General features: G+C 46.7%; 1 protein-coding gene across 1 annotated transcript; it reads right to left on the reverse strand.

Moving 5' to 3' along the window:
* Positions 1 to 3,726: 3,726 nt before the first annotated feature.
* On the reverse strand, positions 3,727 to 4,608 carry LOC115694248 (uncharacterized). The gene is made up of 2 exons (XM_030621365.1): positions 4,350 to 4,608; positions 3,727 to 4,271 (listed from the first exon to the last, which is right to left on the reverse strand). Exons 1-2 carry the CDS (start codon positions 4,606 to 4,608, stop codon positions 3,727 to 3,729), a joined length of 804 nt encoding a protein of 267 aa, XP_030477225.1.
* Positions 4,609 to 12,916: the final 8,308 nt, after the last annotated feature.

Raw genomic sequence — 12,916 nt, forward strand, 5'->3', positions numbered from 1 at the left:
CCGGGCAATATCGACGTTGGCCACAATAATATCAACACCGTCTAATTAAATTTATCACGAAACTCCGAGAAATTCGACACCAAATTTCGGGCTCTAAATAACGGCCAAATTCGATCGAGTGCGATTCTAGCGAAATCTCAAATTAAAAAAATAACCCAAAAGTGATCAATTCCGGACGAGATTTTACTATAAGCACACTGACGAAATACACGCTTTATAAATCCCAAAACTGAGTTGAAATTCGGAATATCACAATTCTTCCCTCATTACAAAAATTTAGTCCTCGAAATTTACAACTCAATCCAATTATTTGAACAAATGGTGGTATTGATGTCGCATCAACTCTTCGCTTTCTCATGTCGCACCTTCAGTTCCATGATGCTCCCAAATTACTTTGACCATCACAATTGTCTTATTCCGCAACACTCGTTCCATTTTGTCCTCGATCCTTACTGGCTTTTCCACGTACGACACTCTGTCGTCCACATCTATTTCTTCATAATTCAGCACGTGGGTTGAATCCGGTTCGTATTTCCTTAACATAAACACGTGAAACACATTGTGAACTTGGGACAAATTCGGCGGTAGTGCGAGACGATAGGCCAAAATACCAATTCTCTCTAAGATCTCGAATGGGCTCACGTCCCTCAGGCTCAACTTCTCTTTCTTGCCAAACCGTGACAATCCTCTCATCGGCGATACTTTGAGGAAAACGTGGTCCCCCACTTGAAATTCCAAAGGCCTACGTCTTTGGTCTGCATAATTCTTTTAGCGGCTCTGAGCGGTCTTAAGCCTATCCTGAATCACCTTGACTGTTTCGACTGACTGTTGAACTAACTCTGGACCCGTGGTGCTCCTCTCACCAACTTCATCCCAATAAACTGGTGTTCTGCAAGCTCTGCTATACAGCGTTTCAAATGGTGCCATTTTGATACTCTGTTGATAGCTATTGTTGTAGGCAAACTCAACCATATACAACTGTTCCTCCCAACTACCCTTAAAATCCAATACACATGCCCGTAGCATATCTTCCAAGGTCTGAATCGTCCTTTTAGACTGGCCATCCGTTTGGGGATGATAGGCCGTGCTAAACTGTAACTTCGTTCCTAATGCCATATGAAGACTTTTTCAAAAAGCGGCAGTAAACTTAGGATTATGGTCTGAAGTAATCGTCACTGGCACTCCGTGCAGACGGACTATTTGTCGCACGTATATCTCGGCATACCTTTCCAAGGCGAAGTTCTTTCGCACCGGCAGAAAATGTGCTGACTTTGTCAATCGATCGACTACCACCTAAATTGAATTTTGACCCCTCTGGCTCCTCAATAATCCCATTACAAAGTCCATCGTGACGTGTTCCCATTTCCACTCAGGGATTTCTAATGGTTGCAACATTCCACCCGGTTTGCAATGTTGCGCCTTCACTTGTTGGCATGTTAAACATTTAGCCACGTGCTTGGCTACATCCACTTTCATGCCGTTCCATCAATAATACCGTCGCAAGTTCTGATACATCTTCGTACTATCCGGGTGAATACTGTAATTGCTACGGTGGGCTTCTGACAAAATTTCTTCCTTTAGTTCTGCATCACCGGGCACACACAACCGTCCGCGGAACTTCAGAATCCTATCCTCGGGTATCTGAAAGTCCGATTTCCTTTTTGTGACATCCATTTTCAGAATCTTCTTAATCTCCGGGTCCGTCGATTGTAAAGCCTTAATCTTAGTCTGGATTTCCGGTTCAATCCTCAATGCTGCAAGCAAACTTGAGACATGACTCACTTCCAACTTAAACTCCGAATCCTGAACTCCCTCCAACAGAGTCCATTCCTTGACCATCATATGCGCGATGCTTGATTTCCAGCTCAGTGCATCCGCTACTTTATTAGCTTTTCTAGGGTGATACAGAATATCGCAGTCATAGTTCTTGAGGAGTTCCATCTAACGACGTTGTCTCATGTTCAATTCCTTTTGGGAGAACAAGTACCTTAAACTTTGACGGTCCGTATAAATCTGAAATTTCTCCCCATACAAGTAGTGCCTCCAAATCTTAAGAGCGAAGATAATCACGGCCAGTTCCAAGTCGTGAGTCGAATAATTCAGCTCATGCGGTCTCAATTGTCGCGATGCGTATGCCACTACTCTTCCGTGTTGCATTAGCACGCATCCCAATCCCCTTAGTGACGCATCACTGTAGATCTCATATCCTCTTGGACCTGACGGGATTGTCAACACTGGCGCAGTCGTCAACCTCTGCTTTAACTCTTGGAAACTCCTTTCACACGTATCCGTTTATTCAAACCTTGTCTCCTTCTTTAGTAACCGCGTCAACGGTATCGCTAATGCCGAAAACCATTCCACGAAGTGTCTGTCATAACCTGCTAGACCTAAGAAGCTCCGAACCTCGGTTACTGTTGTTGGTCTCGGCCAATTCGTGATGGCTTCAATCTTCGTCGGATCCACTGCAATTCCTTTCTCGGATACCACATGTCCTAAGAACGCCACTCGATGAAGCCAGAATTCGCACTTACTGAACTTAGCATAAAGTGCATGTTCCCTTAAAGTCCGTAGAACTTTTTCCAAATGTAACTCGTGCTCGGCGGAACTCTGTGAGTATACCAAGATATCGTCTATAAACACGATTACAAACTGATCCAGGAATTCCTTGAACACCCGATTCATCAAATCCATGAAGGCTGTAGGGGCGTTAGTCAATCCGAACGGCATTACTGTAAACTCATAGTGCCCATACCTCGTCCAAAATGCCGTTTTTGATATATCCTCTTTCTTAATCCTCAGTTGATGGTAACCTGTCCTCAAGTTGATCTTAGAAAATATCGATGCTCCTTGCAGCTAATCAAACAGGTCGTCTATCCTTGGTAGTGGATACTTATTCTTAATGGTCACCTGATTTAACTGTCTATAGTCAATGCACAACCTCAAATACCCATCCTTCTTTCTCACGAATAACACTGGCGCTCCCCATGGAGACGTACTCGGGCAAATAAAGCCCTTATCCGGTAGCTCTTGCATCTGAACTTTCAATTCCTTCAATTCTGACAACGACATCCTATAGGACGCTTTCGAGATCGGTTTCGTATCGAGGGCCAACTCGACCACAAACTCCAATTCTCTATCAGGTGGCAATCCCGGCAATTCATGAGGAAAGACATCGGGGAAATTGCACACCACGGCTATGTCTTCTAGCCTCGGCGCCATCGAATCAACTACATTCGCAAGAAATCCTTGGCACCCTTCGTCTAACAACTTAGTCACCTCAAGTGACGAGATCCAAGGGATCGAGGTTCCCCCTTGGTTTTCCACAAATTCGAATCTAGGATGTCCAACCGGATTAAATTGGATCACTCTGTTACTACAGTCCATTACAGCTTTCTGTTTAACTAACCAGTCCATACCGACAATCACATCAAAGTCATACATAGCTAAAACCGCCAAATCTATCCTTTCTTCCCTATCACCAATCGCTATCTTACAATTAGGGCATCCAAACGCAATCAGCACTTTATCATTCAACGGGATAGTCACACACAGCATAACTTCAAGTGGTTTCGGCTCAACTCCAGATAATTTAACGAATTATTCAGATATAAATGAATGCGACGCCCCTTGATCAAATAAAACATATGCAGCATGATCACAAAGAGAGACCGTACCTGTGACCATGCCAGGCGCGTCCTCAGCTTCCCTCCTCGCCATTGCATATATTCATCCTTGGGCCGGCGGCCTATTCTGATTAGCCGGCAGGATAGCTTCAAATTGATTTTCATTCCGGGGCGGTGGTGGCAAGAGTGCAAGCAACTTAGCCTGCCTGTTGTTGGGACAGTCCTTCATCTGATGGCCCCTTTCGCCACATTGAAAACACGCTCCTCCCCTATTTGGGCAAGGTCCATTCCCATGTCTCCCTCCACATAACCTACACGGGGTGTTCTGAAAGCGATTAGACTTCCCGATATTTCTTTGTATAGGAGAGACAAAATGATTATTTCCCGTCATAGGTCTCTTCCTAAAACGACGGTTGTCCCAAGCCGGGGCCTGCCACGATCCAGAGGCGACAGCCCGATCCATCAAATCACGCTCAATTGCTTGAGCCCGGTCATAAATCTCATGATATCCTCTCAAGTTCAGTGAGATCATCTGATTGCGGAGGACCGGCTTCAGTCCATCTCGGAACCTCTTGGCCTTGTCCACTGGATCCTCTACCATTCTTGGGGCAAACTTGGACAGCCTTGCGAACTCGGGCTCATATTGGTCTACCAATGTCTGACCCTGGCAAAGTCTCATGAATTCTGCCAGCTTCTACTCTCGGGCACTTTTCGAGAAATACTTACCGTTAAAAGTCTCAGTAAAGACAGTCCAAGTCGGAGCAGTACCAGCAGGGAACACTTGGCCTCTTGTGGCTCTCCACCAGTCGCTTGCATTTTCCTGAAGCTGATATACTACTAGGGTTACTTTTTCCTCTTCAGTGCATCCCAGGACTTCGAAAGCTTTTTCTAGCTCTTCCACCCATCGAGGTGCAGCCTCAGTATTAACTCTACCATCAAACCTCGGAGGTTTCAACTTCAAAAACTGCTCAACTAGCTTAGACATCGGCCTGTTTGCCTGCACTTGGCCCTGAGCGGGGTGCCCACTATTCTCGTGGTTCCTATTGTTTCCATTATTCCCATTGGCTTCGTTGGCAGCGGCAACAGCAACCTCAGCAGTAGCAGCGACAGTAGCATTCCGCTCTTCAGTCTATCTACCCATTAAAATCCCGACTTCTTGTAGTGCCCTCAGAATTCCATCCACCCGGGGATCCTCCACAACTCCAGCTTGCGAAGCCACGCGACCTCGACCTCGACCTCGACCTCTTCCTCGGCTACTCATTCTCATGGGATCTCACACTCGCCTACCTGCTATAATTCCACTCAGAAATTAAAGACCTAGGCCAACTATACCAATCTAAAGCCCTAGGCAATGAATCACAACAACAATTCACCAAGCAGGTAGCCTGTGACATTCTGAAATTTTGCCCACTTGGAATTTATGAAATGAATGATTTTATGAACGTACTTGTAGTTAGATCTCGTCCGGAACTGATCATTCCTGGGATACTAACCGTTAGGGAAAGGCTAATTGGGGATTTAAATTCGCGAGACCAAAGAAACTCGATCGTGAACTGACTTTCGACCATAGAATTGTCGAGGTGACATTTTGAGCCAATGCAGGCCGATCCAAGAATAGTTAGGGATCAGTTCGCCACTGTCATAATAGTGGATCGCAGGTGATTCCGCTTGACCACGAGATGAACTGACGAATGACCCTAAAACTATACCGAACGATCGTGCCCGTCGGAACTAGCGATCGATCCTCGCAATTAAGTGACAACCGAGGTCGTCACGACCCGAGTGAACTTGAACGCGGCTTGATTCAGTATCGGCCACGGGTCAAAAGTGCGAATTTCCCCAAAAGCCACCCGTTAGTCTGAGATACGCTCAAGTTACGTTATTTAAAATTTAGTCATTAATTAGAGACCAAGTTGGGCATTGGAAATTTAGAAAGTTACGACAGATCATTTGGACGACGTTGTTATTAGCATGTTCAGCCTTAGAATCGTCCGAGAAATGGAAAATGACCGTTTTACCCTTGAGACTTTGTTAAGGCCAAGTGTAAATGGGGAAGGGCATTTTGGTCATTTCACCCTCACTTTAGAAATGGCAATTTTTGGACAATTTTGCCCTTGGACTTTTTGAAAAATTCCCATTTTACCCTTGGATATTTTTTGAAAAGATTCGATCTCGGCCATTGATCTCAAGATAAGAACGAATCGTGGCCGTCGATTGAAAAGTAGAGAGAGGGGCAAGATGGTCATTTTGCAAAAAGGGGGACAATTATTGGAGTATATAAACCATTTTCTCTCTCTCCCTCTCTCTCTCTCACGGCTCACACTCTCTCTCTCTCCCTCTCGGCGATCTCTCTCTCCCTCCCTTGGACGTGACTAGCCGGCTAAGCAAGCCACCGCCGCCGTAGCCGATCGCCGCCGTTCAGCCGGACCGCCGTAGCCGCCACATTCCAGCCGCCTTGTCGCCCTTGGATAGGTTGTGCTTGCTTGGAAATTTCAAGTAAGTTACAATCTAAACCCTATTTAGGATATCGGGTATTAACGGACTCGTTTAGACGTGATTTAGGGTAGTTTAGGGGTTGATTAGGGTGCTGATCGTGGTTGTTGGTGGCTGATCACGGCTGTTAGTGGCTGTTGCATGTTGGATTAGACATCTGGGAATGAGTTTTGTGGGTTGGAGATCCATGGGTGTGAGCTAGAACTTGAATCTTGGTTGTTTAATTCAAAACTCGGATTCGTGACTACTGTACCCATCCGATTTACTATTTTTTTTGGAGAATTTTGTTGGCCAAATTTGATCTTCATGAAAGTTGCTCCCAACATCTTGAAATATAACATATTTTAAATTTGGAATTTTTGGAGGCCATTTGGGTCGCACGAAAACCCATTTTCAGACCGTCTTAAAACTACCCGGAACACTGTTCATCCCGACCTTCTTGTCTTGCCGAATTTTTATAAAATTTTCCAGATCTATTTTTAATAAACTTCTTTCACAAAAGTTGTTGGCGACTTTCTTTTCTATGACATATAAAAATTTCAAAGCTTTTCAAGGTGATTTGGGTGTTGAAAGAAATGTATTTTGAGGACAAAATAGTCCGTTAGAGCGAACTGATTTTGGTCTGATTTCGAGGGACAAAAAGGCATGGTTGCAGATTGAACCGGATTTCGTGTTCTTCATAAAAAATGTTTATCAAGATATTTTTTTATGATATATCCAAAATTTAGAATTTTTGGAGTTCGTTTACTATTTATTTTGATGGGATTTCGGTCACTGTGTAAACTGCCCAGATTTACCCTGATTCTATGGATGTTCAGTTTTATGAGCGGAATGGTGGGGGTGTCGAGATTGAATAGTTGCTGCCCTTGTGACTGGAATTGATGCCTGAATGTGTGTTTGGATGTTCTAGGGGCTGAATTGAAATGATTGAATTGGGTGCATTTAATTAATGTTCGAGTATGTGAACGTGTGAGATTTTGAGGCGTGTGATGTGCGTATGATCACTAAAAAGCCCTGAGGCATGTTTACACGGGGTACAGATAAAATATGGCGTGTTGGCATGTTCGCGTGATCACTTAATCCCTGAGGCGTGTTTACGCGGGGAATTGAACCGGCCTGAGGCGTGTTTACGCGGGTCGTGATACGAATGTTGAGCCTGAGGCGTGTTTACGCAGGCCGTGGAAAGAAATTGAAAGTGAAAAGTGTGATGTGATAAGTGAGAATGTGATCGGGCCTGAGGCGTGTTTACGCGGGTTGCGATAAGAATGTGTGATGTGGCAAGTGAGAATGTGATCGGGCCTGAGGCGTGTTTACGCGAGTCGCGATAGGATTGTGTGATGTGGCAAGTGGAAAGTGAGATCGGGCCTGAGGCGTGTTTACGCGGGTCGCGATAGGAATGTGGGGCCTGAGGCGTGTTTACGCGGGCCGAGGAAAGAGATGGAAAATTAAAATGGTGTGATAGTGCATGAATGAGTGTGAAATGTGGGGTTCGGAATTGTTGTGTGTACGACATGTGCTGTTGGGCATGAGAATGGCTTGGAATGCGTATGTGGTTTGAATTTCGTGTATTTGAGACTAATGTTCAGGTTGTGCCCAGGTAAGTGCAATTTTGTGCGTGATTCGTATGTGTTGAATGATTGTTTGTTTGGACTTGTCTGGAGATACGTGGTAGCTTAAGTGGGGTTTAGGCTGTCAACTTATTGAGAGTTATCTCATGGTTGTTTAACCAAATTATTTCAGAACCTCGCCCTGAGCCATGAATCTACTACCGCCGCCGCCGCAGCGTTTTGGTATACCAATGCACACCAAGCATTCAGTTGTAGAGTATTCGGTAGACGACAATTTGGCTTGGATCAAACATACGACCGAAGTCTGGGTAGACTTAGGGGTAGAGCCAGAGGAAGAACCAGGGAAGGAGCATAAGGAAAATTTGCAGGAAGAGTCTGAATCCGAGGAACGGATTGAGATGCCATTAGAGTCGGGGAATGAGGATAACCCGATCGAGATCGAGGCAGACTCCGAGTCTTCAGAGGAGCACGTGCCTGAGGAGGATTCATATTTGGATTCTGGGGAGATCGAATCGGAATGGACGCCGTCTACAGGGCGTAGGGGCTAGACTAGGGGTAGCCAAGCTTTTTGAAGTGTCCCATTTTGGAAATAGAATATACCCAGACTACTAACCTTTTTGGAGTTGATGACGTGACCCGGAGAAGCGAGTTTGTATGTGTATTATAGGTTGATGTAAATTTGGTGACTGCTAGAAGTGACTAATGGATGTGTAATGTTATGTTTGGTGGCTTGGTGAATTATCTCTCCCTATTACCCCATGATTTTACTATCAGGGTTTATGTTCTGGTTTTCGCCGTGTGCAAACTCTGATGTGATCGTTTGGGTCGGCGACGTTTTTCCTGGGACGTCGCACTAATTTGATCAAAGAGGGATGTCGCGAGCTCGATAGGGTTCGAGGCGTGACATAGCCAATCACAAACAGCACTCAATCGCAGTCAACAAGGTTCGTGCACTTACCTCAAATCCTGACGCACCTGCACTTCGCACATTAATGCATAAGATCACTCAGCAACCACAATCACACAGTCTGGGGTACGCATGGCACACGAGTCTCCCTAACTGGCTACCCCAAAGTCATCGCTCCTTATCACTCTAGGCTTCAACTAACTTAAATTGAGCTGACCTTGCTCTGATAACAAATCAACTGCGGGTGTCACGCCCCGGACCCTAACAGGCTCGCGACACCCCTACGGCGGTCGTATCGAACGCAACGTCCGAGGACGCGTCGCCGACCCAAACGAGATGCCCACATAAATACACAAGCGGAAGCGAAATAAAAACAACCCAGACAAAAGATAATGACAGAAGGATAGCACAAAATAATAATTTCATAATAATGGAAATCAGTCAGACATTAGGCTCCTAGGGTTACATCCACCATCATCATCAAAAAGGGACAGGTGGCAGGGTAAGCTAGATAGCTGCACAAAAAGGGCTCTACCAAAAAGCTTCTAAGCCCGGCACCCAAACGCTTCTACGGTGCCCAATCTAAATCGGACCCTGAAGACTCCGACTCCGTGTCAAAGTTGATCTCGATCGGCTCTTCCTCGTGCTCGGACTCCAAGGGCTCTGGCACGGGCTCTAGCTCAGGCTCGGGCTCTTCAAATTCCTCCTCGAGCTCGGGATCCGTAGGCGCTACCGGTTCTGGTACGGGCTCGGGTTCGGGACCAAGGTTCTCCGAGGGCTCTTCGGTGTCTTGAGTCTCATCGTAAGGAGCATACATGTCCTCGGGCTCCCAATCGACGGCATCCTCGTTACCGTGTTGTTGTCCCTCAAAACCCCGGATTGGGCCTACTAGCTCCAACCCATCACGATAGAACCAGGCCAGGTAAGTGTGGCACGTCCACTAAGCCCACATCTACCCAGACTGAAGTAAGGTGCCTAATGTAAGTCTCGTTTGGACCTACCGGGTACTCGGTCTTCTCATGCACTGTATGCATAGGGACCCCAAAACGCCGAGGCAGCGGCATGATCAAAGTCGGGGTTGGGGATCTGAAATGGTTTGCACTACAGCAATGAGAATAAATCTCAATAAGCAGACAACCTATACCCCACCTAGGCCAATGCATACCCAGACGAGTCTAACATGCAATCTAACAGCCAACACACTCGAATCCACACAAACATACTTACCTCGCCTTAAATCAAGTGCCAACTCTGCATATTAGTTAAATCACCACAATGCAATAATAACTCAAGAACATAACATAAACAGTCGAGCGCCATAACCACGTACATTCACTCAATTTAACCAAACACATTTTGCATACGTGGCCGAGCAACTATCCACGACCCGCGTCAACACGCCTCAGGTCCATTCTCACAGCCCGCATCAACACGCCTCAGGCTCAGCCCTCCGATCAATCCGGGCTCAGTCCCGCGTAATCACGCCTCAGGACATTTCTCTCGACCCGCGTAACCACACCTCAAGTCATTTCTTGCCTTTCTAGCCACACCCGCATAATCACGCCTCAGGTTGGCAGCCCTCTGATCAATCTGGGCTCAATCCCGCGTAACCACGCCTCTGGACATTTTCCTCGATCCGCGTAATCACGCCTCAGGTTGGCAGCCTTCCAATCAATCCGGGCTCAGTCCCGCGTAACCACGCCTCAAGACATTCCTCATGCACACACGCCACAACACAATTCGTCAATACCAATCTAACACGTTTCAAGTGCCCAATTCCAAATCATAAATTCACTACAATAGCTCACAATTCCGTCATTCAAGCCGGCTACGTTCAAACCACAAACCAACACGAGTCGACCGCTCTTGAGCATAGAATTTCACTCACAAATTGCACAACAAACCAGCCATGAACAGCCACCAAATGACCCCAAAAGTCACCACAATTTAGTCTAAGAACTAGCCACATGCAATCCTCACATTGGGCCCTAACTTAGCCATCAAACCGACACTAAGCAATCCCTAAACAAGTCTAATAATACCCATTATACTAAGTAGGGTTTAGGGAGTCACTTACCTAGGTTTGGCCCGGAGAAAATCGGCAAGGAGCCAAAATGGCCCGGTCGGGACAGTGGCGGCTCGGCGCGGGCGAGGGTACAGCGGCCGGCCAACGAGCAAGGCCTCGGCACGGTCCTCGGCCATGGCTCGGGACTCTCGACCACGAGCGAGGTGCTCGGCCAGGCGGACGGGCGACGGCTGGGCACGATGGGCAAGCGGTTGGCCGGCTTGGCCATGGCCGGGAAGGTGGCCAGGTGCGCGGGCAACGGGCTCAGCTACGGCCGGGGCAGTCCGACCACGGTAGGGACGGCCAGGAGTGCTCGGTCACAGCCCGAGCAGGCGGCCGGCGAGCTGGGCGAGCGACCTGGCTGGCTGGTGAGCGAGCCGGCCAGCTAGTTGGGCGACACTGCGGTGGCGACGTGCGATGGCGGCGGCGACGACGGCAGCGATGGGCTCGGCCAGGCGAGCAGGAAAACGGCCGGCGAGTTGGGCTGTATGGCGACGACGGCGACGAGACGAGCAGCTGCTGGGCGGCGACGGCGACAGGCTCGTCCAGAACAGGGGCGAAGCAGAGGCAGCCGCGTCGTTGCCGGAGCAGCGGGGGCGACGGCAGCTTGAGGGGGAAAGCTGGGGTGGTGGTGGCGAGCCGATGGGGGTAATGGCATCCAGAACTGCGGCGCGCGGCGGTCGTGAGGGAGGCGGAACAGGGGCGAGTCGAGGCAAAGGAAAAACAGGGGAAGGGGAAGGAGGGGGGGTCGAGGCGGCGATGGCGCGGCCGGCAGCGGTGCGGCGTTCGTGGGCAAGCAACGGCGCAAGGCAGGCGGCGAGCTACGGCTGGGTGAGCAGCGATCGGGTGGTGAGCAGCAAGAAGCAAAAAGCAGGAGCTCGGCCAAGAAGAAGAAGAGAGGAAGAAGAAAAGAGAAAGAAAAAGGAAGAAGAAAAGAAGGAGGAGAGAGAGAGAGGGGACGTGCTTGGGGCAAAGGGGTGGAAGGGACGCGCGGCAGAGGGGAGAGAGAGAGAGAGAGAGAGAGAGAGAGGGAAAAGTCAACCACATCGAGTGCGATCCAACAACCCACGTTCAAACCCGAAATCGATCCGACGGTCCACGAAAAATCCTAATTATAAAATTAGGAAAAAGGGCAAAAAATACTAACTAAAATACACTAAGAGGTAGATCTACTAGTCCAAATCTGCACCCGGTCCAAATTTCACTTTTCACCAATCCCGGGCAATATCGACGCTGACCACAATAATATCGACACCGTCCAATTAAATTCATCACAAAACTCCGAGAAATTTGACACCAAAGTTCGGGCTTTAAATAACGGCCAAATTCGATCAAGTGCGATTTTAGCGAAATCTCAAATTAAAAAAATAACCCAAGAGTGATCAGTTCCGGGCGAGATTTTACCATAAGCACACTGACGAAATACACGCTTTATAAATTCCAAAACTAGGTCGAAATTCGGAATGTCACAGAAGGAATTCAAGAAAATGATATGTTAACAAATTCCCAAATGTATAGACTGCATGAATAAAGGACCTGCTTTCCTCGTTCCATGGAAATGAATCTTAGAAAAAAGATTGATGATAGAAGGCTTCATTATGTGAATATAACATACTGGTCATAAGTTGATCTATTTCAATGCGGATCCTCTAGTGGCCTCCACAGTATTACCTAATCCAGTGAAGATTGATGATGATTCAATCAGGGTACTATTGTTGAATGGAGCATTATATATGTGTTGGTCGAAGAATTTCGTTTATCTTAATTTCATTAGTATTGTTCTTATGTGTGTATGTATGTATGTATGTATGTATGTATGGTCAACTAGCAAGTTGGTGAAAGGATCAAAGTTTCTACAATCCATCAAAAGTTCATGTACACTTCCAACTCAACTAAACCCAACAAATATCACTTTAGGCAATGTATCAAACTATTTCAACTCATATCCAAAATTTAACTATCAAAATTCCCTGTAGATATCATTCATGTCCTATTAGCCACTAACTAAATAACCTAAAAAGGATTGGAATGAATGGAGGGAGCAACCACAACTTAATGAGTAGTACATAACTCTTCTAAGCAAGTCAAGCATCTAATGTGCATACTTACAAACCAATACCATAAACTCAATAATCCCAAATCCGATAGATAATATAAGTACAACATATAAGTTATTTCCTTTCAGTAGAAGTTCATATGCATATGATCAAAAAGAACAGTGAAATATGCGGTCACATGAAAAGTAAAATACTTAAATACT

The sequence above is a fragment of the Syzygium oleosum genome, unplaced genomic scaffold (assembly GCF_021117445.2).
Source record: "Syzygium oleosum isolate NSW1041296 unplaced genomic scaffold, Sole_v2.1 Sole_v2.44, whole genome shotgun sequence".
NCBI lineage: Eukaryota > Viridiplantae > Streptophyta > Magnoliopsida > Myrtales > Myrtaceae > Syzygium > Syzygium oleosum.